This window comes from Pristis pectinata, chromosome 15 (genome assembly GCF_009764475.1).
Source record: "Pristis pectinata isolate sPriPec2 chromosome 15, sPriPec2.1.pri, whole genome shotgun sequence".
In the NCBI taxonomy this organism is placed as follows: domain Eukaryota; kingdom Metazoa; phylum Chordata; class Chondrichthyes; order Rhinopristiformes; family Pristidae; genus Pristis; species Pristis pectinata.
Genome location: NC_067419.1, coordinates 19,301,815 through 19,329,350, shown reverse-complemented (window position 1 = coordinate 19,329,350; position 27,536 = coordinate 19,301,815). Strand labels below are relative to the sequence as shown.

The following is a 27,536-nucleotide window of genomic DNA, read 5'->3' as shown; positions in this document are numbered from 1 at the left end:
TCATTATTTTTCCTTCCAAAATAGACAACTTTGTATTTTCCCACATAATACCCCATTTGTCAGATCTTTGCCCATTTGCTTAACCTATCTACTTCCCTTCCTAGCTTTCCTAAGTCCTCTTCACAACTTACTTGCTTACCTGTCTATGTGTTATTGGAAACTTAGCAACCATATCTTTACTCCCTTCATCATGTCATTTATATAAATTGAATTCTTGTGGCCCACCTCCCTTTACAACGGGATCCTTGACTCCCTGACCAACAGACTGCAATCAGTAAGGACAGGCAGCAACACCTCCACCATGATTATTCTTAACCCTAGCGCCCCACAAGGCTGTGTCCTCAGCCTCCTACTCTTCTCCCTATACACTTGTGACTGCGTGGCCAGATTCTGCTCTAACTCCATCTACAAGTTTGCAGGTGCACCACCATTGTGAGCTGTATTTCAAATAATGATAAGTCGGAGTGTGGGAAGGCGATGGGGAGCTTAGTTACATGGTGTCATGACAACCACTTTTCCCTCAATGTCAGCAAAAGAGCTGGTCATTGACTTCAGGAGTGGGTGAGTGCACATGCTTCTGGGTCAAGAGGGTTGAGAGCTTCAAGTTCCTCGGAGTGAACATCACCAACATTCTGTCTTGGTCCAACCATGTAGACACCACGGCCAAGAAAACTCACCAGCGCCTCTGCTTCCTCAGGAGGCTGAGGAAATTTGGCATGTCCCCATTGACCCTTACCAATTTTTATTGATGCTCCATAGAAAGCATCCTATATGGATGCACCGCAGCTTGGTATGGCAACTGCTCTGTCTGGGACCGCAAGAAACTGCGGAGAATTGTGGACATAGCTCAACACATCACGGAAACCAGCTTCCCCTCCGTGGACTCTGTCTATACTTCTCACTGCCTTGGTAAAGCAGCTGGCATTATCAAAGACCCCACCAACTCCAGACATCTCTTTACTCTCCTCTCCCATCAGGCAGAAGATACAGAAGTCTGAAAGCACGTACCAGCAGGCTCAAGGACTGCTTCTATCCCACTGTTATAAGACTGTTGAATGGTCACGGTTCCCTAGTACGACAAGGTGGACTCTCGACAACATAATCTACCTCGTTATGACCTTGCACCTTATTGTCTTCTGCGCTGCACTTTCTATGTAGCTGTTACTTTATTTTGCATTCTGTTATTGTTTTGCCTGTACTACCTCAATGCACTGTGTAATGAATTGATCTGTATGAACGGTATGCAAGACAAGTTTTTCACTGTACCCCGGTACATGTGACAATAATAAACCAATTTCAAAACCAATTCCAATTCAACCACTCATCACATCTTGCCAACTTTTTTTTTAACCTTATCGTTTAAATAATTTCCCCCGTCTCCTATTAGCCAGCCAACTTTCTATCTCAGACAAAATGTTACCTCCTACTTCCTGAGCTCTTGTTTTCCTAATAAACTTTGATCTGATAAATCATGGACTAGGACATCAAGATCCCCCTATATCTCTGACCTCAGTATTTTATCACAATTCAGATATGATTTTTCTATTTTTTTTCAGTTAAAAGGACAGTTTCACATTTCCCCCCATTATACTCCATTTGCCAGGTCTTTGTCCACTCAACCTATCTATATATCATTGTAATGTCCTTGTATCCTTTACACAATTTTCTGACCTACCTGTGCATCATCAGCGAACTTAGCAAAGATAATTTGATGTATTCATCAAAGTCATTTAAATAAATTGTAAAAAGTTGAGGCTCCAGAATCGATCCCTGTGGCACATTTCACATTACATTGTGCTAACCAGAAAATGACCCACTTATTGCCTACTCTCAGCTATAAAATGCCTTTTCGGAATAAAAAATGGTGCATCCACTGGTTCCCCTATGTACACAGCACATCTTGCTTCTTCAAAGAACTCCAATAAATCAGTCAAAAGTGACTTCAATCTCACAGAACCATGTTGACTTTGTCTGATTACCTTGAATTTTTTTTGAAGTGTGCTGCTATAATAGTTTTGAACATGTTCTCTGTGACAGATGCTAAGCTAACTGCTTTTTTTCTCTCCGATTTTGAACAAAGGAGTTTCATTTTTCAGTCTGATGGAACCATTACTGCATCTAAAGAATTCTAGAAAATTAAAAACAGTGCATCAACCATCTTACTAGCCACTCTTAAGATATTAGAATGAAGACCATCCGGACCCAGAGGCTTGTCATCCTGCAGTAACAACAGTTTGCTCAGTACCATTTCACTGGTGATTGTAATTTTTCTGAGTCATTCCCTTCCAATTCCTAATTTACAGCTATTACTGAGATGTTACTTGTATCCTCTGTAGTAAAGGCTGATGCAAAATACCTGTTTAACTCATCTGCCATCTTTATGTTCTCTAATATTAATTTGCCAAGCTTGACTTTCTAAAGGTACAATGCTCACTTTATTAACTTTTTAAAATATCAATAGAAAGTGTTACTATCTGTTTTTATGTTTCTGGATAATTTCATCTTGTACTCTAATTTTTATTACCTTATTAAACCTTTTATCATTCTTTGCTGTTTTATAAATTCTGTCAAATTTTCGGTCAGACCTGTTATCTGCCTGTGTGCAATTATATGCCTTTTCTCTAATATTGCTGCAGTCTCTAACTTTTTCTTAAGCATAGGTGGTGGGTATGTTCCTTGGAATTTTTTTTCTTGGTAGAATGAAGCTATTTTGTGCATTCTCCTGCTCTACTGACCAATATCGTAACCTAATTTGCCAGTTCATTTTAGCTAATCCTACCCTCTTAATTCTTCTTACTTAATTTTAAAATACAGGTCTTGGACCCTTTCTTTTCACCCTTAAAGGGACTGTAAGTTTTAAAGCTTTAAAAGTTACAATTGCTGCTATTTAGTGGCACATTCATGATTAGATTATATTGCACAATACCAAATCAGGTACAGCCTGCTCTCTAATTAACTTCTGAATAAGAAGCAATTTCAAAAGTACTCACTGAATTACTCATCTAGGTTTTTCCAATCTAAATCTATATGTCAATTAAAATCAATCATAATTATTGTTGTACCTTTCTGATAAACTCTGATTATTTCTTCCTTTATACTTTATGGTGTCATGTGGTTACTGTTAGGGGACCTGTATACCACTCCCCCAAGTGACTTCTTGTCTTTATTATTTCTTGCCTCCACCCAACCTGCCTCTAGATTCTGGTTTCCCAAACTTAGGGCAACCCTTTTTTATTGAGTGAAGACCATCTTTAATTAACAGGGCTATTTTTCCACCTTTTCCAGCTTTTCTAGATATTCAGGTCCCAATCTATGTCATCCTGCAGCCAAAACTGTCAGATTATGCTTGTTTGTTTCTGCTTGTGCACCTAGTTGTTTTGTTTTTGAATACTTCATTAATTTCCATGAGGCTCAGGTAAGAATTTCGAGATCATTACCTTTTGAGATTCTGCTTAATTTGATGCCTAGCTCCTCGTGCTGTTAGAACCTTTTCCTTTTTCTTGCTTGTGTTGTTGGTGTCACGTGTACCATGATGAGTGGCTACAGATGCTTTAATTTTCTCCTTTTTATTATTTTTCTAATCTCTAGCCTCATCTACTGATGTACTCTTAGAATTGTACTCTTTGTTCCTTCCTATCATAGTCTATCACTTAGCCTTCTTTCTAGTCTCGTCAGTTCTTTGATTCATCACATTTTAACGTTTTGATCCCTTTCCCCTACTCTTAATTTAAAATCCTCTAACATTTGTAAAAATGGGATTTGCTGGAATACTGATCCCAGGACAGTGAATGTGTAGATCATCCCAACAGAACAGTTTTCTTTTCTCAGTAATGACTTCAGTGCCCCCGAACTAAAGTGCATTTCAACCACACCAACCTCTGAGCTACGTATTAATCTCTCTAATGTTATTTATCTTTGCGAGATCCTCCACCCTCACTCTGTAAATTCCCGCCCAACTCAGAGCAGATATGCCAAACCCAGGCAATGTAGCTTTCTGGACTTAGCAAAAATGGTATGTGGAATCCAGAGAGGGATATGAGAAAAAATGTTTTCAATTTTTAAAAAAATCCACCGTATAGCCTGAGCATTTTGTTGTGGAAGCCTGGAGAGTACAGTAAAACTCCAATAATCTACTAAATGACAATTCAGAAATCCCAATAGATTGGCATCTGACTCACTAGGTGATGTTTGCCATGCCTCCTTTCAACTCTCCTGGGGCCCGGTTTCTGCATTCCTTTCCACTCAGTGGCCACTGGTTCACTCATCAAGGCACCAGTTCCTATACTCCCTTTCCACTCACTGGGGCCTTAGTTCCTTTCTTCTCTTTAAGTTTAGTTGGTTCAGTAGAAGATGTATTATAATACTGTGCAACATCTAGAAGAAGTGCTTTCAAATGTGTTGGGGTATTAACATAACTAACATCTGATAGTCCAGAAAATGTGCCAATCAAATACCATCAAAGTCCTGATCATGCTGCATTATCAGAGTTTTATTGCACTTTGGTTTCAAAAACAACAAAGTTTGCTAATTTTGAAAAATGCATTCTTCAGATTTTAAGAAAATCTGGGTCAAATCTCTATTATTTGCAAAATGAATAGGGTTCTGTTTAAGTATTTCTCCAATTTGCTCAGCAAGAGGTCTAAATAAAAAACTGTCTTTAATACCAGGTTCCTCTCATTGATTGTTCACTGATTAATATGCTGGTAAGTATGCTTCCATTAATAAGAGTATAAAGACTATTTTGTTGCACATGACCTTTTGGTCCTTTTGCACGATAGAATGTTGCTGTTGGGAGGCCTTGCACAATACAAATGCGGGACCCTGTGAAACAGTGTTTTAAGGTGACTTTTTAGACTTATAATAGGTAGATCAAGGAGCTTGGATAAGTAGCAAGTGGTCTGGCCACCCATGTGGTTTGGTATTTTGAATGTTAATGACTGAGTGGAGATGAGATTCTGCTGAAAAAAGAGACAAGGAAAATCTGTAGTCGAATTAATCAGGTTATGCACGTCTGAGAACCTTGACTGAAGAGGCACATTCCTTGAAATCAGCTAACTTACTTTTGGGTGCATTCTTGTGCAAAAACTAAGAAAAAATTAAAACCTTTTCTCATTTTTGCAGGACGGAACCTGGATCAGAATTAATATCAAAGAATATGATGTCAGTTTGTGAAAATGAATGTGCACAATCTTGTTTAAATGTTACCTCAAGCTTTATGTTTCCTTTTTCTCTTTAACAGTTTAACTCGGCTGGAGCAGTTGAAAGCCCAGCAGGGAGCTGAATCACCAAACTGTGGTGACAACAAAGCTGTTGATATTGTACAGATGTTGTTCAAAGCTGAACACGAGTATAATAAGGTGAGTGTGATTGCTAGTAAATCAGATCCAAGTAAAATAGGGAGGGAATGCACAAGACTATTTGTAAAGGATTGTAAATGGAATTGGAATTAAGTGTTTATTATGTTTTTCAAGCTGCAGGCATATACCTTTCCTGATCAGTGAGTAAAACAAAAATAGCCAATAAGCTGTGGCAGTATATTCCAGGTTGACCAGTCCTATGTGTGCCATGCATTAAACTTAGGTGTTTAATGATCTGACGTTGCAGCAGATTCAGTTTGCAAAGTTGGATAATACTGACTTAGACAGTTAATGATAGCCAAATAATGCTTAACAAATGATAGAGTATTCCATTTCTGGCACCAGAACGCAACAGTTAAGCTTCCCAGATCTGAATTTGTAGGGAGAATGCCCAGCATACTTCTATGTTATCACTAGAAGCCCAACTTTTATCATATTCCAACCATAAGTGGCTAGCTCATGAATTAATATATAATACCTGATGTAGATGTCAGAACAGTTTAATACTTTCCTGATCCCATACATATCCAATCACAGGCATAGCCCTTCTAGCAGTGTTTTCTTTTCCTGTCAGACCTCTTTGTCCTGCTCAGGTAATCCTGCTCCTTGGTGAAATCATAACTGCATAATCCTGGCAGAGTGCATGGCTTGCATTTAGTCTTGGATGAAGTATAGTTTCCTCTAGGTGGATGGTTGTGAGCCTAAAGTGGCCTCCATTGATCCATGTCACAAATTATGTATTCTTCCCTCTTACTCCATAGTCTCTACCATTGTTTGTATTCAGCTAAATTGGAATTGGTTTATTATTGTCACTTGTACCGAGGTACAGTGGAAAAACTTGTCTTGCATACCGTTCATACTGATCAATTCATTACACAGTGCATTGAGGTATTGATCTCTAATCTGAATCCCAACATCTCCAAGTTCTCTCTTCCTCTGAATCCAGCTTTGTAAATTATTTCCCCTCACTGCACTCTTAACCCCTCCTCTGCCCAACTTTTGCCTCATTTTCACCACAGATAATCAATCCCTTTGCAAAGATTATGGGTGCAAAAATTGTGCGAATAATATTGACATATGATGAAGTTCCACCAAATTTTGTTGTATAACTTTGTAATGGGAAATATTAAGACAGTAGAAGCACACAAAAAGTGTAAACTGAACAGATATGTGCTGGATACAATTAAGTTTATAAATCCTGCAAGAGTTGGAGCATCTGATTTGGCTGCCAGCATCATTCTGCATATGCAGTAAACCAAACCGATGGACCCTCTTCCACCCTGTTTTTAAACACACAGACCTCTGTATTATCTTTAAACTCACAGATCCCCTGTCTCTCTCATTGCCTTTCAACTCACTGGTCCTCTGTATGTCATGCTCCCTTTAAAAACTCACAGAGATGCTCCAGCACATTAAATCTGCAATCATAGGGCAGAAAATTGCATGCAAGTATCCACACCCCACTCACAGAGCACTAGGAATCTGCGATCTGCTCGCGTGAGGCAGCACTGGAAGTCAGATTGTGGTGGGTAGGGGCAGCTGTAAGAGGGTATGTATGTCCACGTTTTTGTGTGCCAAGTCTGCCATAGGGCATGGTCTCCAATTATCTTTGATCTCCTCTGACACTGAACCAAGGACCTTCTAAGGGAGCCTTTGAATGCTTGCCTCAGGATAAGGGGTGGGTTATTCAGGAATGGGGACAAATTACTCAGAGGGCTGTGAACCTTTGGAATATTCTACCCTTGATGTCTATGAATGCTCAGTAATTGAGTGTAGATTGTTGTAATATGGACTGGTTAAAGCATGAAGTTATAGGAAGGCTTAGCATACACTTAGGCGGCATGGTAGCATAGCGGTTAGCGCGACGCTATTACAGTGCCAGCGATCGGGGTTCGATTCCCGTCACTGTCTGTGAGGAGTTTGTACGTTCTGCCATGTCTGCGTGGGTTTCTTCCGGGTGCTCCGGTTTCCTCCCACATTGCAAAGACGTACGCGTAGGTTAATTTGGGTTTAAAATGGGTGGCGCGGACTCGTTGGGCCGGAAGGGCCTGTTACCATGCTGTAAATAAAATTTTTTAAAAAATGTATATATGAAACCAAAATTAAAGGAAGATTTTCTTTCTTTTGTACTCTTATACTCTTGCAACAGAAATGAATACACCATTGGTTTTCTGTTTCTCATTGAAGCAATCTTTGGCTCATTTAATCTTTCTTGTAGTTATGTTCTCCCAATTATGGAAACATTTCTGTTAATATTTGTCCACTTTCTCCTTCGCTTTTAATATCCCTTTTGTAGTTTGGGAGGCCAGAATTGTATCAGTATTCTGATAAGAGCTGCATATGAAATGGTGCTTTTATTTATTATTCCAGAAATGAACTCTAGTATTTTGCTTGAATATTTTATGGCAGGAACTTGTGAATGCTATTACAGTGCCAGCAACCCAGGTTCAATTCCAGCTGCTGTCTGTAAGGAGTTAGTACATTCTCCCTGTGACTGTGTGGGTTTCCTCTGGGTGCTCCGGCTTCCTCCCACATTCTAAAGACGTATGGGTTAAGGAGTTGTGGGCATGCTGTGTTGGCGCTGCAAGAGTGGTGACACTTGCGGGCTGCCCCCTGAACATTCTACGCGAAAGATGCATTTCACTGTGTGTTTTGATGTACATGTGACAAATAAAGAAATCTTGTATCTTATCTTTATTCATCTGTATTTCCTGATTTCTTAGGTGCTGTAACTCAGTTTCTTACCTTCATGTCTGTTTTACTCCTGCATTATGATGCACCAAACCCTCTGCACCCCATCAGTGCTATGTAATCTGCAAAATTTCATCAGTTTTTACATAGTTCAAATTGTTACTTATCCCTATAAATTAATTTATTTTATATTTGATATTTTAATTTCTGTCATGATTGTCTTTATGTCTCTTTCCTAATTCCTCTCCTTTATTTTTATATCATAGAATCATAAAAAATTTATGGTATGGAAGGGGGCTATTTGCCTCATGTTTGCCTCCAAAAGTACCTTTGCTCATTGCGGCCAAGAAGTTCTATTTTAACTTCATCAGTCCACAGGACTTGTTTCCAAAATGCATCAGGCTTGTTTAGATGTTCCTTTGCAAACTTCTGACGCTGAATTTTGTGGTGAGGACCCAGGAAAGTTTGGAGAAAAAAGGGTGCAGAATTTCATGAAAAGAACACCTCTCCAACTCTTAAGCACAGGGGTGGATCGATCATGCTTTGGGCTTGTGTGATGTTTGCTTCCATAATTTGCTGGTATTTAATTGAATTCATTCTTCCCTCTACCAGTGAAATGTTCCCCGTGCCAAAGCCTCTGCACGTACCAAAGCACAGGGAACATTTCACTGGTAGAGGGAAGAATGAATTCAGTTAAATACCAGCAAATTCTGGAAGCAAACATCACACCATCTGTAAAAAAAAAGCTGAAGATGAAAAGAGCATGGCTTCTACAATAGGATAACGATCCTAAACACACCTCAAAATCCACAATGGACTACCTCAAGAGGCACAAGCTGAAGGTTTTGCCATGGCCCTCACAGTCCCACGACCTCATAATCATCGAAAATCTGTGGATGGACCTCAAAAGAGCAGTGCATGCAAGACGGCCCAAGAATCTCACAGAACTAGAAGCCTTTTGCAAGGAACAATGGATGAAAATCCCCCAAACAAGAATTGAAAGACTCTTAGCTATCTACAGAAAGTGTTTACAAGCTGTGATACTTGCCAAAGGGGGTGTTACTAAGTACTGACCATGCAGGGTGCCCAAACTTTTGCTTCAGGCCCTTTTCCTTTTTTGTTATTTTGAAACTGTAAAAGATGGAAATAAAAAAGTAATCTTGCTTAAAATATTAAAGAAATGTGTCATCTTTAACTTTATGCCTTTTGGAAATCAGGTCATCTTATACTCGCTTAGCTATTCACAGTAACAGAAATTTTGACCAGGGGTGCCCAAACTTTTGCATGCCACTGTATTTCCATATTGCTGTACTAAGTCTGTACTTCTGCAGGTCACTGCTCTTCAAGTAGATTTCCAAGCACTGTTCGAGTGTGAATAGGTTTCTGCCTTTACCATATTTTTAGGCAGTGAGTTTCAGAGACCTACCACACTGTGGGTGAAAAAATAAATCCTCATCTCCCCTATAATACTTCTGCCACTTACATCAAGTCTATGCTCCCTAGTATAGGACACATGTCACCAAATTTTCATTTGATGATCTAAATTAAAATAGCTGATAATGATCATTTAAGTTATGTATCTTTAATTTTTGTTTCAGGTCAAACAATCCACTGAGCCAAAACAGATAACTAGTTCCAGTCTTGTTCATGACAATTCAAACCTGATCAAACCAATTCCTATTAAATTAACTGATGTTGGAACAGAAACTCATTATCAACAATTACAGCAACAAGACAAGGTATTTGATTTAAAGTTCACCAGTGACACTTAGCACTGCTCTTAAAATTTGTAAGTTAGAAAATGTTATTTTTTACTGACATGAATTTTGTATATGTCTCTTAAGGTTGCTTGCAGGAAATCTCTCATTGAATCTCTTTCAGTAACTATGTACCTTATCCCAGCTTGTTTGGTTTTTTTTCATCATTTTTATTTCATTGAGATTATCTGTAAGATGCCATCCAACTTTATAATCACTGGGCTGAGCAATGCTGAGTGCCTCGCCAATTCTATAGCATCCAGGCATGATGTAGGATTGGAGTCCTATTCATTCGATTAGGAATTCACAGCCTGGAGATGGAGGAAAAGATTTTTTTTTAGTAGTTGATTATCTGATACACACAAAAGCTGTATTTTAAAATGCATCTCCCTGTTTTGACAGAAGTTGATAGTAGAACTTCGTCTTTATCTTCTGTCAAAAGTTATCAGGGCTTTACATGGGCAAGCCTCAGATACCACTTACTCAACAGTCTCCTTGTTAAAACCCTTTCCTCATTTATATACCTCCAATGTGCACACCACATTATTTCAAGTTATCTGTGCAGGAGCTTTCCCCAGCTACTTTTCAGTCTGTACTGTCTTCCAAATTCCCACACTATATTAAAAAGGGATAGATAAATACTGAATATATAAGAAACTTTTTTTTAAAGGGACTAGGTTTTTGTTTCCACTCTCTGGAAGTTTATCCTGTGTGTTGAGAAGTGGTTAAGGTTGATCATGTTGCACTCCCTTCTAACTCCATGTTAAATGCTGTTTGCATGGTTGTACTCAAAAATGTATTCTGGATCATCAATTCCGTTAACTTACACAGAATTCCATTAGCTTACACAGAATTGAAGTAAGTGTGATTTTCTCTCATTATTGTGCCACCTTTTCTGAATATGGGAATAACATTACTCTGTTTACAATCTGTAGTTACCTACTGAATGACCAGCCATAACTTTCCTCATAATAGTTATCTCTTCCTTCTCCCTCATCTTTTTCAACAATCAGGGAAAAGTGACATTTATCCCTGGGATTATTTTGTTTTGAGCCCCTTTTAACTCTCCTGATTTTCATTTATATCAAACTCATTAATTTTGTCTTCATTGTCTCTGTTTGCGGAGAGATGGCACTAACATGGTCACTAAAGAAGATCTGGAAGAATATTCACAATAGGTATTATTTGTGCTCAAATTTAGTTTTGTGCTTGTTTGCACCTTTAATGTTTCTTACCACTTGTCTGATTGTTCTGTTACTATGGTAATACTGAAAATCTTTTTCATTGTTGTGCCTTGCCTTCCTCTGTAGTTGTACCTTTTCCCTCCAGGCCTTTCTTTATTCCTCTAATTATCCTTTTAACATAGTTTTGCATTTTTTGGCATATTCCTATTCTCTTTTGAGTCAAGAAACATGAATGGATTGTATTTAGCATCCCAACTCCAAACCCTAAGTGGTGTCCACAGTTTCTATTTGGTTAACTGAAGATATCCATTAAAAAGTTCACTGATTTTGTTAATAAGTTTCTTCTAAACCTCTTGATAAAGCAAATTTCATTTACAGGCTGATAGTAGACCCATAGTGATGGCTTGGAGTTTTAATTGCATTAGTGACCTTTGATTTCAGTAGTCCAATTTTAGTTGTCTCTTCCCAAGAGATCAGCTTTATTAAACCACCTGAGTATCCATCTTGTATAAGAATACATCGTCATCTTTTACACTTTGTCTTTTCTGAATTCTCTTAATTCTTGATTCAATGTATCAAGGAGGCTATGACCAACAGTGAATATTTTTGACCATTAAGTTCCAAGATATTATGTAATGTACACTGATAGTAGGAATTCTGACTATAGAAAGATCCATTTGAACAGGAGTTAAGTTTGTAAATATAAAATATTTAATGTTAAACAAGTAGAATGCTGTGTTCCTTTCCAAAATTAGGATTTAGCTATTTTCCTGATATTGCTGCTGTATTAGCATTCAATTTCAGTATCTTATTTCCAATACTTCTAAACATTACCATAGAAAACCATAGAAAACTACAGCACAGAAAACAGGCCATTCAGCCCTTCTAGTCTGTGCCGAAACATTATTCTGTTAGTCCCATTTACCTGCCCCCAGCCCATACCCCTCCAGACCTCTCTCGTCCATGTATCTATCCAACTTACTCTTAAGAGTTAAGAGCGAACCCGCATTTACCACATCAGATGGCAGCCCATTCCACACTCCCACCACTCTTTGAGTGAAGAAGTTCCCTCTAATGTTCCCCCTAAACCTTTCCCCTTTCACCCTAAATCCATGTCCTCTCGTACTTATCTCTCTTAATCTAGGTGGAAAGAGCCTACTTGCACTAACTCTGTCTATGCCCCTCATCATTTTGTAAACCTCTATCATATCTCCCCTCATTCTTCTCCGCTCCAAGGAATAAAGTCCTAACATGCTCAGTCTTTCCCTGTAACTCAATTCCTGAAGACCCGGCAACATTCTTGTAAATCTCCTCTGCACTCTTTCAATCTTACTGACATCCTTCCTGTAGTTCAGCGACCAGAACTGCACACAATATTCTAAATTTAGTCTCACCAATGACTTATACAACCTCACCAAAACATTCCAACTCCTATACTCAATACTTTGATTTATAAATACCAGGATGCCAAAAACCTTTTTTTACAACCCTGTCTATCTGTGACTCTACTTTCAGGGAATTATGTATCTGCACTCCCAGATCCCTTTGTTCCTCTGCACTCCTCAGTGCCCTACCATTTACTGTGTATGTCCTCCCTTGATTTGTCCTTCCAAAATGCAACACCTCACAATGGTCTGCATTAAATTCCATCTGCCATTTTCTGGACCATTTTCCGATTTGGTCCAGATCCCTCTGCAAGCTTTGAAAGCCTTCCTCACTGTCCACTACACCTCCAATGTTAGTGTCATCCGCAAACTTACTAATCCAATTTACCACATTATCTTCTAGATCATTGATATATACAACAAACAACAATGGCCCCAACACAGATCCCTGAGGCACACCACTAGTCACAGGCCTCCAATCTGAGAAACAACCATCCACAACCACTCTCTGTCATCTCCCACTCAGCCAATTTCGAATCCAGCTTACAACCTTTCCATGGATACCCATTGACTGAACCTTCTGAACTAATCTCCCAGGTGGGACCTTGTCAAAGGCCTTACTAAAGTCCATGTAGACAACATCCACAGCCTTACCTTCATCTACTTTCTTAGTGACCTCCTCAAAAAAACTCCACAAGATTTGCTAAACACGATCTACCATGCACAAAGCCATGCTGACTATCCTTAATCAACCTTTGGCTGTCCAAATACTTATTTGTCCTATCTCTCAGAACACCTTCCAATAATTTCCAATAGTTCAGGTAAAATGTATTGCACATGACCCTGTTCCTAATCTCTATCTCCTTTTAAGTTAAGAAAGTCTGTCTTTCAAGACTTTATTCATACAGTATCTACCTATTGAGTACCATTTTGCTTGTTATCCATCTCCTCAGGATGCTGGTTTCCTCACTGCTGCCCTCAGCTGTTTAGATTATGCAATTTTCAAACTGCTCAGTGTTCCTCGCAAGTCTCTTTTGTCTTACTTGACTTGGGTGCAGTCTTGCCTCTCCTAAATTGATCTTCATCATTTGTTATTAATGAAGGCAGTACGTCTATTTTCAAATCAGATTTGCGGCCAGATGTTTGCATACGAACTAAAATAATCAAAAATGGAAGCATAGATTAGGCCAAACACCCTGAAGCCTGGTCTGCCATTCAGTAAGATCATGGCCATTAATGTACATCATTCACTTTCCTTACCCATCTAACACCATCTAATTCCCCTGGTGCTCAAAAATCTATTGACGTTAGTCAAGAATATATGCAAAACTGGTTTATCTACAATCCTCTGTGGTGGAGAATTCCAAAGATTTGCACCATTTAAATATGTAGAAATTTTCTAATGCAGACTCCTCGTTCTCTAGCTCTAGACTAGCCAGTCAAAGGAAGAAGCTCTTTATATATTGCAGCACAGTGGCACTGCTGGTAGAGCTGTTGCCTCACAGTTCCAGTGACTTGGATTCAATCCTGACATCTGGTCCTATCTGTGTGGAGTTTGTGTAATCTGCCTGTGACAATATGTGTTTCCTCTGGGTTCTCCCACATCTCAAAGACTTGTGAGTTGGTAGGGTAATCGGTTACTGTAAATTGCCCTTAGTATGTAGTTGGGAGAAAGAATGTGGGGAGAATCAGTTTCGGGAAAAATTAGTGGGGAATGTCAAGCTGCATGGACTTGTTGGGTCGAAATAGCCTCCTTCTATGTCATATGGAAATATCTACCTTGGCAGTCTCTCTCAGAATCTTTTATCTCATTCTTCTAAATTTCAATATGTCAGCCAGCTTTACCTGATTTCTCCTCCTGTTGCTACACCTCACCCCCCAGAATCAAATCTAACGGCACTGCACTGCACTGATTTCAAAGCATCCATATCCTCCTTTTAGATAAAGGAACCAAAATTGCGCACACAGATCCAAATGATGACTTGCCAAAACCCTGTGCAATTGTAGAAACTTCCTTACATTTTTTACTCATCTCCTTGCAATAAAGAGCAATGTATTAGTTGCCTTCCCAATTATTTGTTGTACATTCAAATTTCCTTTGTTTTTCTCATGAACCAGCACACTATAATCCCTTTGTACAACAACCTCAACTAGTTTCTCTGCTCCATCTGCCATCTTCATATCTGCTTCACATGTTTATATTTCTTTGCAGACTGGATCTGTGTCCTCCTTGCAGTTCATATTTCCTCCTAGATTTGTACACTCGGCCTTTTCATCGGTCTTAAATGTAAATTATGAAAAGCTGAGGATCTGATTCTGATCACTATGTGGTGCTCAGCCTAAACAAGTTTGCATCTATTCCCCACCACCTCCCCTTTATTCCATGGTCTACTGTCCTCTCCTACGGGATTCCTCCTCCTTCGGCCCTTTGCCTCTTCTACCTATCACCTCTCAGCTTCTTACATCACTCCCTATCATTCCCCCTCCCTCACCCACCTACCTTCCCTCTCTCACCTGGACTCGCCTATCGCCTGCCAGCCTGTGCTCCTCCCTCTCACCCAACCTTCTTATTCTGGCTTCTGCCCCCTTCCTTTCCAGTCCTGATGAAGGGTCTCGACCTGAAACATTGACGCTTTATTTCCCTCCATAGATGCTGCCTGAACTGCTGAGTTCCTCCAGCATTTTATGTGTTGTTGCAGTTTTTGTTTTTTGTCTTCTGCCCACTTTGTCTTCTGTTTTCTTCATTTTCCAAAGAGTGGAAGTATGTAAGAGAGCAACAAGAAGAAGGTAAAACGCTTCATTGATTTATTTCAGAGAAAAGCAGAAAGTTCACCATGATCTTAGCCAATGTATATCTCTTAACCAGCATCATTAAAATTGATTATCTGGTCATTATCCTTTGACTGCTTAAAAATATAAGAACAAGAGAGATGTAAGCAGGTCTAGGACATAAGGTCCTTTTTGCCGACTTCATCATTCAGTATGATCAGGGCTGATCTTTTACCTTACCACCCCTAACCTTGCATCCCTTGATATTCCTAATATCAAAACATCTATTGATTTCCTTCTATATTATTGAACTGTGCTTGCTGTAAACTTGCCATGCTTTTGTTACCAACTTTAATCCATCCATCCGTTCCTATCTCCTTTACTTCTAACCCATTTTTATAATGTGGCGATTCAACCTATTGTAGTGTTCATGAATTCTGATTCTTGATGATTAGCTCTAAGAGTTTAAAGATAGCTTGAACTTTGCAAAGACCTGTGGTGACTTTTTATAATGGACTTAATACCATTCACTCATGTTGAGCCCTGTCACTTTTGATATTGGTTCCAGCTGTATGCTCTGTAAAGCTTATCTTTAAGTTTGATTAACAGACACTTTCCATTTCTCCTTATCCTTCAGTTTTTTTACAATTTTCTCATTCCAGGAAATGCACTACACATGACATTGCCTCTATCATAATCATGCTTTTCTCTCTCAGTTGCTTGACCTTATTTTCAATGGTTTGCTCCTTTCACAAGATGCTTTTAATATCTTGTGTCTGCTCTGATTTAGTATTTCTTTCTGCACTCTTTTTACTTCCCCCAGTTGTCTGTCTTTATTTTGGTGTGTCAGTCACAACAGCCTTTCATCATTAATTTTTCACAGATTTTTTTCACAGTCTGCTGCTTAAACAATCTTTTAGTTGCTCTCCATTCAAAGCTAATGATGTTGTACTTCCTGAGGTTTTTCAGGATTTTCAAGCCTTTTTAATTTCTACTATTTACCAGGTTGTATCTTAATATTTTCAGAAGCTGTAGAGGTTTAGTTCTCTTATATTGAAGCATTTCACCAACATTTCTATGTACTGTTTATTACTTAAAATACTATTTACTTTCCAAATAGCACCAGTGCAGTAAGTAGTTTTGCTAATTTTACTTTTTAATTAATTTCCATTGAATTGATATTATTAATTACATGTTTCCTTTTATTGAAGATCACAGAACTGGGAGCAAAACAGTTGAATTTGGTGGCTTTGTTTGGTGCACAAGAAAAATCTGCTTCAAAAGATATTTCAAATGACATCCAGGAATCCAAGAACAAAGTTTCCAGTCGACCAGCTGTGGTGCGTTCTCTATCTTATGAGGAGCCTAGGAGACTGCCAAAACATGAAATTTCACAATCTGTTAAAAAACAGTTTTGTCCTGCTGTTCAGAAACTGATGAGTCGCGGGGCTGATCTTCAGCCTGTGTCTGAGTTACCGGAAAATTGCCTCTGTGAAAGTCAAAATGAAAAAAGTATCGAAGAATCATTAACAGGACTGTTCCAAGTGCACTCTTCAATAGGAAATGTTTTCTCACAGCAAAACTCTTCAAATGAAGCTGGTCCTTTCTTCTCCACGGGAACTTGTAACTTATTTCAAAAGCTACATAGTACCCAGACACAAGTTCCTACATCTTGTGCTTCTGCAATGCAGTCAGAACTTCTGTTATGCAGATCTCAGAATGGGTCTCAGACACAGCCTATTCCTCTTCCTCATCCTGCCCATCATAGCTCCAGCCTGCAAATTCATCCTAAAGTGTTGACATTGGAACAGACCAAGAGAACATCTGTCTTAAATAGTTGTAGTGGTCAGGCATCTGATATCATATCTCCTCACGAGTTGCTTCAGAAGCTGCAGATAGTCCAACAGGAACAGCAACATCATGCTGGGAAATTGACTCTAGCAGCTAAATTTTCAGCTCAGCCACTACCGATGGTCAACCAGCCCAATTGCTCTTTGAAATCTTTTGATTCTCGGGCAGACAAAACTGTTATTTCAGAGAATCATAACCTTTTTCAGGTAAGAAAACGCAAATTGGATGGGAGTTAAATATGTTGCTGTGGAGAATTAAGCAAGTGCTTTACCAGAATCATTGATACTACAAAGGCCTAATTTAATCAAATGACTTCTATAAAAATAAGTGTGAAGAAGAAAAATGTAAGTAACAGTATGTGCATGAGTTAGGTAGTGTTGCTTTAAAGCCTATCTATCTCTGTCAGTAGGGAGTGGATCTCCCAGTTCATTCATGGTTTGGGAACACCGGGATTGATATCTTTGGTACACAGTACTCTACACACTTCCTGATAAAGCCCATGACGGTGGTGACATACTCATACTCGTATTGACTATCCCTGATCAGCGCCTGCCTTTCCAAAATACCCGTGAATCCTATCCCTTAGGATTTTCTCCAATAATTTCCCTCATACTGATGTAAGGCTCGCCAGCCTCTAGTTATCTGGTTTATCCATGCTACCTTTCTTAAATAAAAGAACAACATTAGGTATCCTCCTGTTTTCTGGTACCTCACCTGTGGCTAACGATACAAAAGTCTCCATCATGACTCTAGCCGCCTCCCCCCCCCCCCCCCCCCACAACTCGTAGCCACCTGGGGTGGATCTCACCTGGCTGTGGGGATTTATCAACCCTAATGTGTCCTATGACATTTAACATCTCTTTCCTAATACTGACCCGCTCCAGATTATCCATGTACCTCTCCCTGAACTCACTATCTTCTATGTCCTTTTTGGTGAATACAGTTGAGAAGTATTCATTTACGACCTTGCACACACCTCCTGGCTCCATACATGAATTACTCCTTTGGTCCCTAAGGGGACCCACTCTTTCCCTTGCTACCCTGTTGCTCCTGATATACTTATACAACTTATTGGCATTCTCCTTAATCTTATTAAGAGTATTTCATGGTCCCTTTTTGACCTCCTGATTTCTTTCTTATGTTCTCTCCTGCACATTCTATATAAGTCAGAAGACTCCCTCAATGCCATTTGCCAACACTTGCTAGACGTGTTCTTTTATTTCCTGATTAAGCCTTCATTATCCTTTGTCATCTCAGGTTCCCTAATCTTGCTATCTTTGCCTTTTACCCTTACTGGGACATGTTGGCCCTGAACTCTTGCTAACTCTCTTTTGAAAGACTCCTACTTCTCAGCTGTCAATATACCCACAAGTATCTGCTCCCAATCTATGTTCACCAGATCCTCTCTTACACAAATGGAAATCTTCCACCAATTCAAGACGTTAACTTGAGGACCAAACTTTACATAACTACTTGGAAACTAACAGAATTGTGGTCACTGTTCCCAAAATGTTGACACTTTTACCACCTGCACTATTTCATTTGCTGAGATTGAGTACTGCTCTTTCTCTAATAGGACTCTCTAAATTTCATACAAAATAGTGGAAAAAGATTCTTACCTGTTGAGCCTCTGGGAAATTGATGTCTGGGAAGTAAATTTGCATATTCTTAAGTCCATCCAGGCAAACATGGTGCGAACACTCAGGAAATCAGCTGAGGAGTGATATTGAAAATGTTCCCTCAATAAATAGTTTAAAGCATTTCTCTAGTCAGTCATAGTGATTTTGGAGATTGAGGTATTTTTGATGTGCTTTGGCCAACTGACATTCCCCTGGTATGATTCATTCCGACAAAAAGCATGGGGATCTCTAAAATGTCTTGGTTCAGTGATGTCCATTTATTTTGCAAATTGATATATGTGGTCTAACTGTGTGTATAGGAAGTAAAAGTTTGAAATTTTCCACTGCCCCACTGCCTTCAGGTTCTTGAACCGACCTGAAAAACCCTAACACTACCTCGGACTTTTTTCTCTCTCTCAATTTGCAATCATGTTGTTACCTTTTATTTTGTTGTGTATAATTTATGTTTATTTAAGTTTATGTTAACTTATGCCTGTCATGTTTGTAACGTACTGTGCTGCTGCTGCAAAATTTTAATTTTCATGGCCTTTATACCCTGGGTATTTATGCCTAAAACAAACTTAGTCATAGAGTCATACAGCATGGAAACAGGCCCTTTAGCCCAACTAGTCCATGCTGACCAAGATTCCCTTCTAAGCTAGTCCTGTTTGCCCACGTTTGGCCCATATCCCTCTAAACCTTTCCTATCCACATATCTGTCCAAGTGCCTTTTAAATGTTGTTGATGTACCTGCCTCATTCACTTCCCCTGGCAGCTCATTCCATACACTGACTACCCTTTGGATGAAGAAGTTGCCCGTCACGTTCCTCCTAAATCTCTCCCCTCTCACCCTAAACCTCTGTCCTCTAGATCTTGATTTCCCAACCCTGGGAAAAAGACTGTCACATTCACTCTACCTATGTCTCTCGTGATTTTATACACCTCTATAAGATCACCCCTCATTCTCCTACACTCCAGTGAATACCGTCCCTACCTGTTCAACCTCACCCTATCATCCAGTCCCTCGGGTCCTGGCGACATCTTTGTAAATCTCCTCTACACTATGGGGTGACCAAAACTGAACACAATATTCTAAATGCAGCCTCACCAACGTCTTAACTGCAATATAACATCCCAACTTCTATACTCATTGCCGTAACTGATGGAGGCCAGCATGCCAAAAGCCTTCTTCGCCACCCTGTCTACCTGCGATACCACTGTGGATTGACTGCATTCAATCAGCACAATAGCTTAGCTAGTAGAGCTGCTCCATGGGGAGAATAAAATGGGATTAGTGGAAGTGAGTGCTTGATGATCAGTGTGGACTCGCTGGGCTGAGGAGGGCCTATTCCATTGCTATATGATAGACTGCAGGATATTAGAAGAATGAAGGGACATGGAGACAAGCCAGCAAAATGGTGCAGGGGTAGAACATAACTATGATCTTGTTGAATGGCAGAGCTGGCTTGAATGGTATTATAATCTACTCCTGGTCCTATTTATTATGTTCTCTTGTGGTTCTACTTCTTTAAGCTTATTTCCACATGCCTAGACCTATTGGCATATCGCAGAACTTGGGAAAATCAGTGGGAATCAACAGGATACTAAAACTAGGAGAAACTGGAAAGAGAAAAAACTTTAACAGGGAGAAGTCAATGGTAATTATGTTTCAGAAAAACAGTTATAAAATAACTTGCCAAATTATTACGCACTCTTAATTTAAGTAGTAGTGATCTATTTATTATACTTAATTACTATTTTACTTCGGTGTATCTTTTAACTGTGCGTTTTCTTACTTTTTCTGACTAGGTAATTTCACCGCAACGCATTCCAGCAACGGTGGTGCCATCCCTATTGATGTCACCCATGGTGTTCTCTCAGTCTGCTATGGGAAAGCCAATGATAGATGGAAATGCCATACCTTTACCACAGAGTGATACCAAACCAGCTCCTAAACCACTGCACAGCTGTTTGCATCCACCTGTACAGATTGCAGAGCAAACAAGTAAAGTGCCAAATGTGCTTACCAAGATGCAGTTACAAGAAACTCTTTTGTACCTGTTACAGGTATAAGTATTTCAAGTTAAACTTTTGGAGGAAGAATTGCCCTAGTCATTGCATATAGTGACCCTGTGAATGAATTCAGAAGTAATAGCTGAGAAATGGGATTGTGTAGCATCTACGTTTTTAAGCACTATGTACCTTTTTAGGTATATTCAACTTCACCTGGAGTAGATTGTGCTAGAGATTGTTTCCAGAAAAAGTAAGCCTGAAATTACATCAGCCACGAAAGCAACCAGACAATTTTCAGCTTAGCATGTCTGATGTTTCCCTGATGTCGGGTGTGCTCCAAATTATGTCATTACATGCATAATGCATGTTTCCATCCATCTCTATTTAGAAAGCTTCACATTGCAAACATTGTGTAACAGCCTTAGTTGCATTACGAGCACATTGTGCTATTTGATTTTGGTTTTTTTTACACTGTTTAAAAGGGATGCTATTGACATCCGGAAACCTGACTAGGCTTTTTCAGAAGTGACTGCAGGCTACTCACATACCATTCAAAGTTTTCAGAAAGTGAGTGATTTTCCAGTAGTTGGCTGCTGAGATGCACATTTAGTGGATGCCTCAGTTGTGACAATGCTGGCAGCACTCCATTATGGTCATGCTGGGTCAGTAATCATGGAGCAGAAGGTAAATATGCCCATCATCAAAGAGCCCACTCCCAGAGAGCTTTCAGGGAGACCACATCCTGGAATTTGCAACGTTATCATCACAAAGATACATGAAATTATGCAGAAATATATTTGGTCACACTTTCATACCTAGACTTCTTTCTCTGTGGAAGTCATGGTCATGTTGATTTTCAACTTCCTTCCACAAGATTTTCCTGGATCACCAAGGCACTGTAGTAGCAAAGAAATGATTTCGTCTACTTCAGTTTCATTGAAGACCAGGTGGCATCTTGGGCATTGAGATTTGCTAGTATTGCTGGCTTCCCATGTGTGCATGCAGTCATTGATTGCATCCATAGACTCATCAGGGCTCCCCTTAATAATCCAAACCTTTTTATGAATAGGTTTCCAAATAGTAGGGCATATCATAAATCAGGAAATTAGAAAAGCATCACAAGTAATACAACATTTGCAGGGGCCTTTGATCAACATATAGAAAAGTAAACCAAATTAGCAGCAATAGTGTAGAGAACAAATTTATGAAAAGAGATGGTTTACTACATGAGTATGTTGAACCATGGGCTATTTTAGACCTAATATTGTGTAATGAGAAAAGAGCTAACTAATAGTCTGGCAGTAAAGGGGCTTTAAGGAAGAGTAATCATAAAAGTGATGGAATTGAAAGTGATTTAGTCCAATCTGAGACCAGGCTCTTAAATTTAAACAAGACAAACTATGATGAGCTGTGAATTAGCTATAGTGGATTGAAAAGCTATATTAAAAGATATAAATGAGGAATGACTAATATTTAATGAATTAATATGTAGTTTAAAAGTAAGGCAGAAAATCCCAATAGGAAATGTTGAAGTTCAAGTTTATTATTGTCATAAGCATACATACCCAGTGTATAAATGCCGTGAAAATTAGCTTTTTGCAGAGGCAGCAGCACAGTACATTTTAAACATAAGTTAACATAAACTTAAATTAACGTAAATTATACATAATTCGCATGACAATATAAACATAACATTATTGCAAGTTGAGAGAAGGAAAGAAGAAATATAGTGCGAGGTAGCTTTAGGGTTTTGCAGGTCAGTTCAAGAACCTGATGGCAGTGGGAAAGAAGCTGTTGTTGAACCTTGATGTGGGTCTTCAGGCTCCTATACCTCCTGCCTAATGGCAGCATCAAGAAGCGGGCATAGCCTGGATTGTGGGGTTCCTTAATGATAGATGTCACCTTCTTGAGACATTGCCTCTTGTAGATATCCTCATAGGTGGGGAGAGCTGTACCCGTGTTGGAACCGACAGAGTCCATTACTTTCTCTAGCCTCTTGCATTACTTTGCATTGGAGTTTCCATACCAGGCCATGATGCAACCAGTCAGAATGCTTTCCATTACATCTGTAGAAGCTTGTCAGAGTCTTCGATGACATGCCAAAAATCCTTAAATTTCTAAGAAAGTAGAGACACTGGTGCAACTTCTTCATGGTTACATCTATGTGCTGGGCCCAGGATAGATCCTCCAAGATGTTGACACCCAGGAACTTGAAGCTGCTCATCCTTTCCACCGCAGACCCTTCAACGAGAACTGGTGCAAGTGTGGGAAATAGTGCAGCCATGTCTAACAAGGGAAGGTAAAGATGATATTAGGTCACTGGAAAAGGCTTACAATGTCCCCTACTGAGGATTGGGCAAATTTCAGATTTCAAGAATGGAGGACCAATAAATTGAAAAGGAAACCAAGTAGAACCTGATGATAATATAAAGAGAAACAAAATAAAAACAGGCCAGGAAATACACAAAGCTTTTTTTTACTGAGGGAATCCACAACACTGGGCATTTTAAGCAGTCAGCACCATCCAGAGGGATGTATGCTGGGGTATAAAGGTTCTCCTCTATTTCACTGGTTACTCAGGATCATAATGGAAAAAAGCGTCTGGTTTTCTGAACAGATGATTTAATTGCCTGCATCACCCTGCAAATGCCCTGCAGCACAAACCAAGCAAATATGAAGACCTATTAATATCTGCTGCACACCACACAACCTTGCCAATCAAAAACGGCAATGGGTGCCAGAGGAAGACCAACAAGAAGACAATACCTGAGGGGCATTTGATGCAGAGCCGAGAAAGCAGCAATTACAAAGGAGCAGGGTGAAGAGGAAGACTACCAGGTGATAACATTTCTCGGGGATATAAGGGATTCCTTAATAGACAATTTTCATGAGGCGTCTGCAGGAAAACACCTGCAATACAAACTTGGTGAATCTCCACACCACAGTCTTTACAGTGTAAGCTAGTTCACTAGAAATCAGCTGGAAGCTCCCAGATGAAGAATAAAATCCCTTCATATCCTGAATATAACACACAAATTAATCACTGCAATTAATGACTTGTTGCTGCATTATGGTATTCTTGAAAGAGTGGCCCCTTGATCAAAGAATTCAGACCTCCTACATAATAAAACATTTTCTTTTGAGGCAGGTGAGAACAGTGGTAGGCAGATCATTTTGTGATATGAAATCTGGCAGCCAGGTTCTTCTTGCGATGTGCTTGGTAGGATGTTCTAGTGCCTTGGTGTACAGGACATTTCTCCTGCTTTTCATGTTCTTGATCAGAATGTGCATATTCTTTAGAGGTAACATGGGAGGTGCATTCATCTCCCCGCATCCCTGTCTTCTCCATGCAGCCAACGTGTGTATTACTAATGTTTGACTACTATGCGGAATGCCTGTAAGGACTGGTGCCCTTTTCTGAATTCAGTGTGGAGATTTGCAAAATTGGATAAGGTCTCTCAGGTCCTGCTTGCCTCTGGGTCTCAATCACCCTAACCCTGTTTCAAACTGGATTTTAACTAATTTTGTGACTTTATTTTTTGCTGGAGACTGGATTGGGTATTAAGCCAAAGTGAATCAGCTCACATAGTTGCAGTCCAAATTCTTGGCAATACATTTTGCCAATTTGTTAAATCAAATAGAGACCAGTGCGGCAATTGTTTCTCTGTCATTGGGTATGTTTGATATCAAGTCTATAGCAATTTTTTAAAAACTCATTTTACCAGCCCATTTGTGTCTTCATTGGTCCAGTCAGAAGGAGTTTTGTTTGAACTTTACGTAGGCATCAATCTGATTTCATATGTGAAAGAAAAAGTTCACTTATAAAACCGAACTTAGCTGATTACTTCTTGTTTTGTAATAGCTAATTCATTGTTAAATTATCAACCCAGATAATTATGATCAAGTCCAATGGTTAGATTAATTTAGTGTTTTACTCTTAATGATCATTGTTAATCATTTATTAACCCATTTAATTGTGGGAGTAGATTTGAGAAACTCCCTTACAGTAGCAAACACAAATATTATTTGACGTTGATCTAATGGAAACCTATTAAAGCTGAGGTGCCATAATGCCAAAAAAAGCAAAGAGGACTAATAATCTTAATTTCTTGGGCTCTCATGAGACCTATCAACCAATTGGATTCACTATTTCAGTTTATTTATATTGTTCGCTGGTTGTGTGCTGTATGGTGGTTCTTAGTCGAAAATAAATTACTGCAATTAATTTTGAATCTTCCTTTAAATACTTAATTTTGGATATCCTCTAACATATGTGATTTTGCTATTTTGTATTTCAGAATGATCCCAATTTTGTGAATGTCATTTATGAAGCTTATCTTGTGAGCCAGACAAACACTTCAGCAGAGAAGTAAATCCGAAAGTTTGGATACAAGATGTAAATGTAGATATATTTTGGTGAAGATAATTAGATGGTACATTGCTAAAGATGTTCTTGCTATTTTTTAAGAGTTTTATTTTTGAAACTGTTGGCTTTGCTTGAGCTACTTAAAGTACTACTTTTCACACTGGATAACATTTATCGCTGAACGGGCTTATTTTAAAGAATGATTAAGATAATTTAAAGACAAATTGAAATTTCTGGAGAACAAATTTCAACTGACAACTACCATTCATGGCAAATTAATGTTGTATTTTTTCAATGAACAAATAAAATGCAATACCAGTTTGTCATTGTGCCAGCTGTGAACACCTATATTGGTCCAGTAAAATTTGCCTTTACTTGACTAACAGGAAATGTTACTTTTAATAACTATAATAAATAACTATTATAATAGTTATATATTATTATAATATTATAATATATAATAAATTATAATATATAATAAAGAACTATTACTTTTCTTTCCACCTCATCCCATCCCTAAATTACATGGAGTAAATCCTGTAAAAGTTCTTCACTTGAATAACCAGTACACTGAGTAAATCTAACAATTTTCTGTTCTGAGAAAAAAATTGAGCTTCTCCTTTCTTTCCTCTTAAACTCCACATCTCTGGAATAATTACAGTAAATCTTTGCAAAGACTCTCCAATGTATTTGCATTCTTTCTTCCTAAAATATAATGACCAGAATTGGAAGTAATATTCTAGCTGGGTTTTATAAAAATGCATCATAACTTGCTCACATTTGAGGGGCAGCACAGTAGTGCGGCAGTTAGTATTGCTGCTGCACAGCTCCAGCAACCTGGGATTGATTCTCTCCCCAGGTGCTGTGGAATTTGCATGTTCTCCCTGTGTACCTGTGGGTTTCTGCTGAGTGTTTTAGTTTCCCTCTTGCACCCCAAAGATGTTCTGTTTGGTAGGTTAGTAGGCTACTGCAAATTATCCCCAGTGTATGTGAGCAGAAGGATAAAAAGTGAGCAGATGATAGATATGTGAAAGAGAATGTGGTACAGTAAATAAGAAGTGAAATGGGGCCGATGCAATTGCTGTGAGAGTCAGTATAGATTTGATGTACCAAATTGCCACCACCTATGTTGTAACAAAAGTATGAAATAATATGATCTTGCTTTTTATGAACCATCCAGATCTTATTTGCTTTTATAACTGTTTTTCTTTCAACATGCTTTGTTACCTTAAATATTAATGCATGTATACACCCATGTCTCCTTCTTCCTGTGACTCATCCCACCCTGCCTTAGAATTATGCCCTTCATCTTGTATTGTTTCTAATTCTTCTTACAAAAAAATACTCATTTTATTTTGTGCTCCAAATTTCATCTGGCTTGGGCCTACGCATTCTAAAAGCCTATCCATGTCCTCTTGAAGTGTGTCACAAACCTCCTCAAAGTGCATTATTTCTCCCAAGTTTAGTGTGGTCCACAAATATTGAAATTGTTGCCCCAGCACCAAAGTGCAAAAGAGAAAACAGTAATGCCAGCACCTACCCCTGGGGAGCACCGCTCTTTCTTACAACAGTCCAAAAACAACCATTCACCAAGACTCTGATTTCTGTCACTAAACTAATTTCTTATCCACACAACCACTTTCCCTTTTATTATTTGGGCTTCAGTCCTGCTGATGAGCCAGTAATGTGGCATTTTGTCAGGCCCCTTTTGCATGTACTCCTTAGACAGTTCCTTGGAGCTGAGGATGGCATGTTTCCATGACTTGTTCTCTGTATTTTGAGGTGGTTGAGGAGTATCATGCAGGATCAACAGATGCTGCCCAGGTGCACGTGGTACCTGATGAGGCTGGTGAGTGTGTAGTTTGGGGTTTTCTGTACTTCTTTCCACTGCTTGCAAATGGACTCGACTCTGTGTGCTCTTTTCATTGAGACTCAAAATGCTCAGTGCCTCAGATGTTCCTTCTCCAACTTGGGTGGTCCCAGGCCAGGGATCCTCACAATTTGTGAGGATATTACTTTTATTTCCAAGAAATTTTGAGACCATCCTTCATGTTTTCTCTGTCCTGGAATCCCCTTTCTGTGGTGTAATTCAGCGTTGCGTGCTTGTTTCAGGAGACTGATATCAGGTATGCAGATGTTGTAGTTTGCCAACTGGAGCTTATTGAGTGTAATTAGAGCTTGCATGCTGGGGCTGTTGGACTGGGAGAGGACACTGACAGTGGTTCACCTTTCTTCCCAAACAATTTGGAGGATTTTATGGAGACAGTACTAGTGGTATGTCTCCAGAGCTTTGAGGTGCACATTGTAGGTTCTGAAGTATGCAGGAGGACAGGGATCACTGCTGCAACGTAAACCATAAGCCTGGTGCCAGGTTTGAAATTTAGGTCTTTAAACACCCTTTTGTTTGCAAACTCCTGTTCCACCCCTTCCCCACATCGCTTTATTGGTGTTGGTTTGTTGTTGTTGTCACTTGTGCCGAGGTGCAGTGAAAAACTTGTCTTGCATATGTTCGTGCAGATCAATTCATTACACAGTGCAGATACA

At 39.2% G+C, this 27,536-nt stretch overlaps 1 protein-coding gene across 2 annotated transcripts in view; it reads left to right on the top strand.

The window, feature by feature from the left end:
• Window positions 1-25,544, top strand: part of dcp1b (decapping mRNA 1B) — a 73,325-nt gene extending 47,781 nt beyond the window's left edge. The window contains exons 5-9 of one of the 2 annotated variants that reach the window (XR_007957514.1): window positions 5,240-5,357; window positions 9,647-9,787; window positions 16,355-17,200; window positions 20,147-20,271; window positions 20,423-20,557. Coding sequence is in view for 1 of the 2 variants with exons in the window: in XM_052030290.1 (XP_051886250.1) it covers window positions 5,240-5,357; window positions 9,647-9,787; window positions 16,355-17,200; window positions 20,423-20,680; window positions 24,925-24,999 (1,438 nt within the window). In the remaining variant the exon portion in view is untranslated. Of the gene's footprint in view, window positions 1-5,239; window positions 5,358-9,646; window positions 9,788-16,354; window positions 17,201-20,146; window positions 20,272-20,422; window positions 20,681-24,924 lie in introns of those variants that run through there. The other variant, XM_052030290.1, reaches the window with a different exon arrangement.
• The last annotated feature ends 1,992 nt before the right edge of the window (window positions 25,545-27,536 follow it).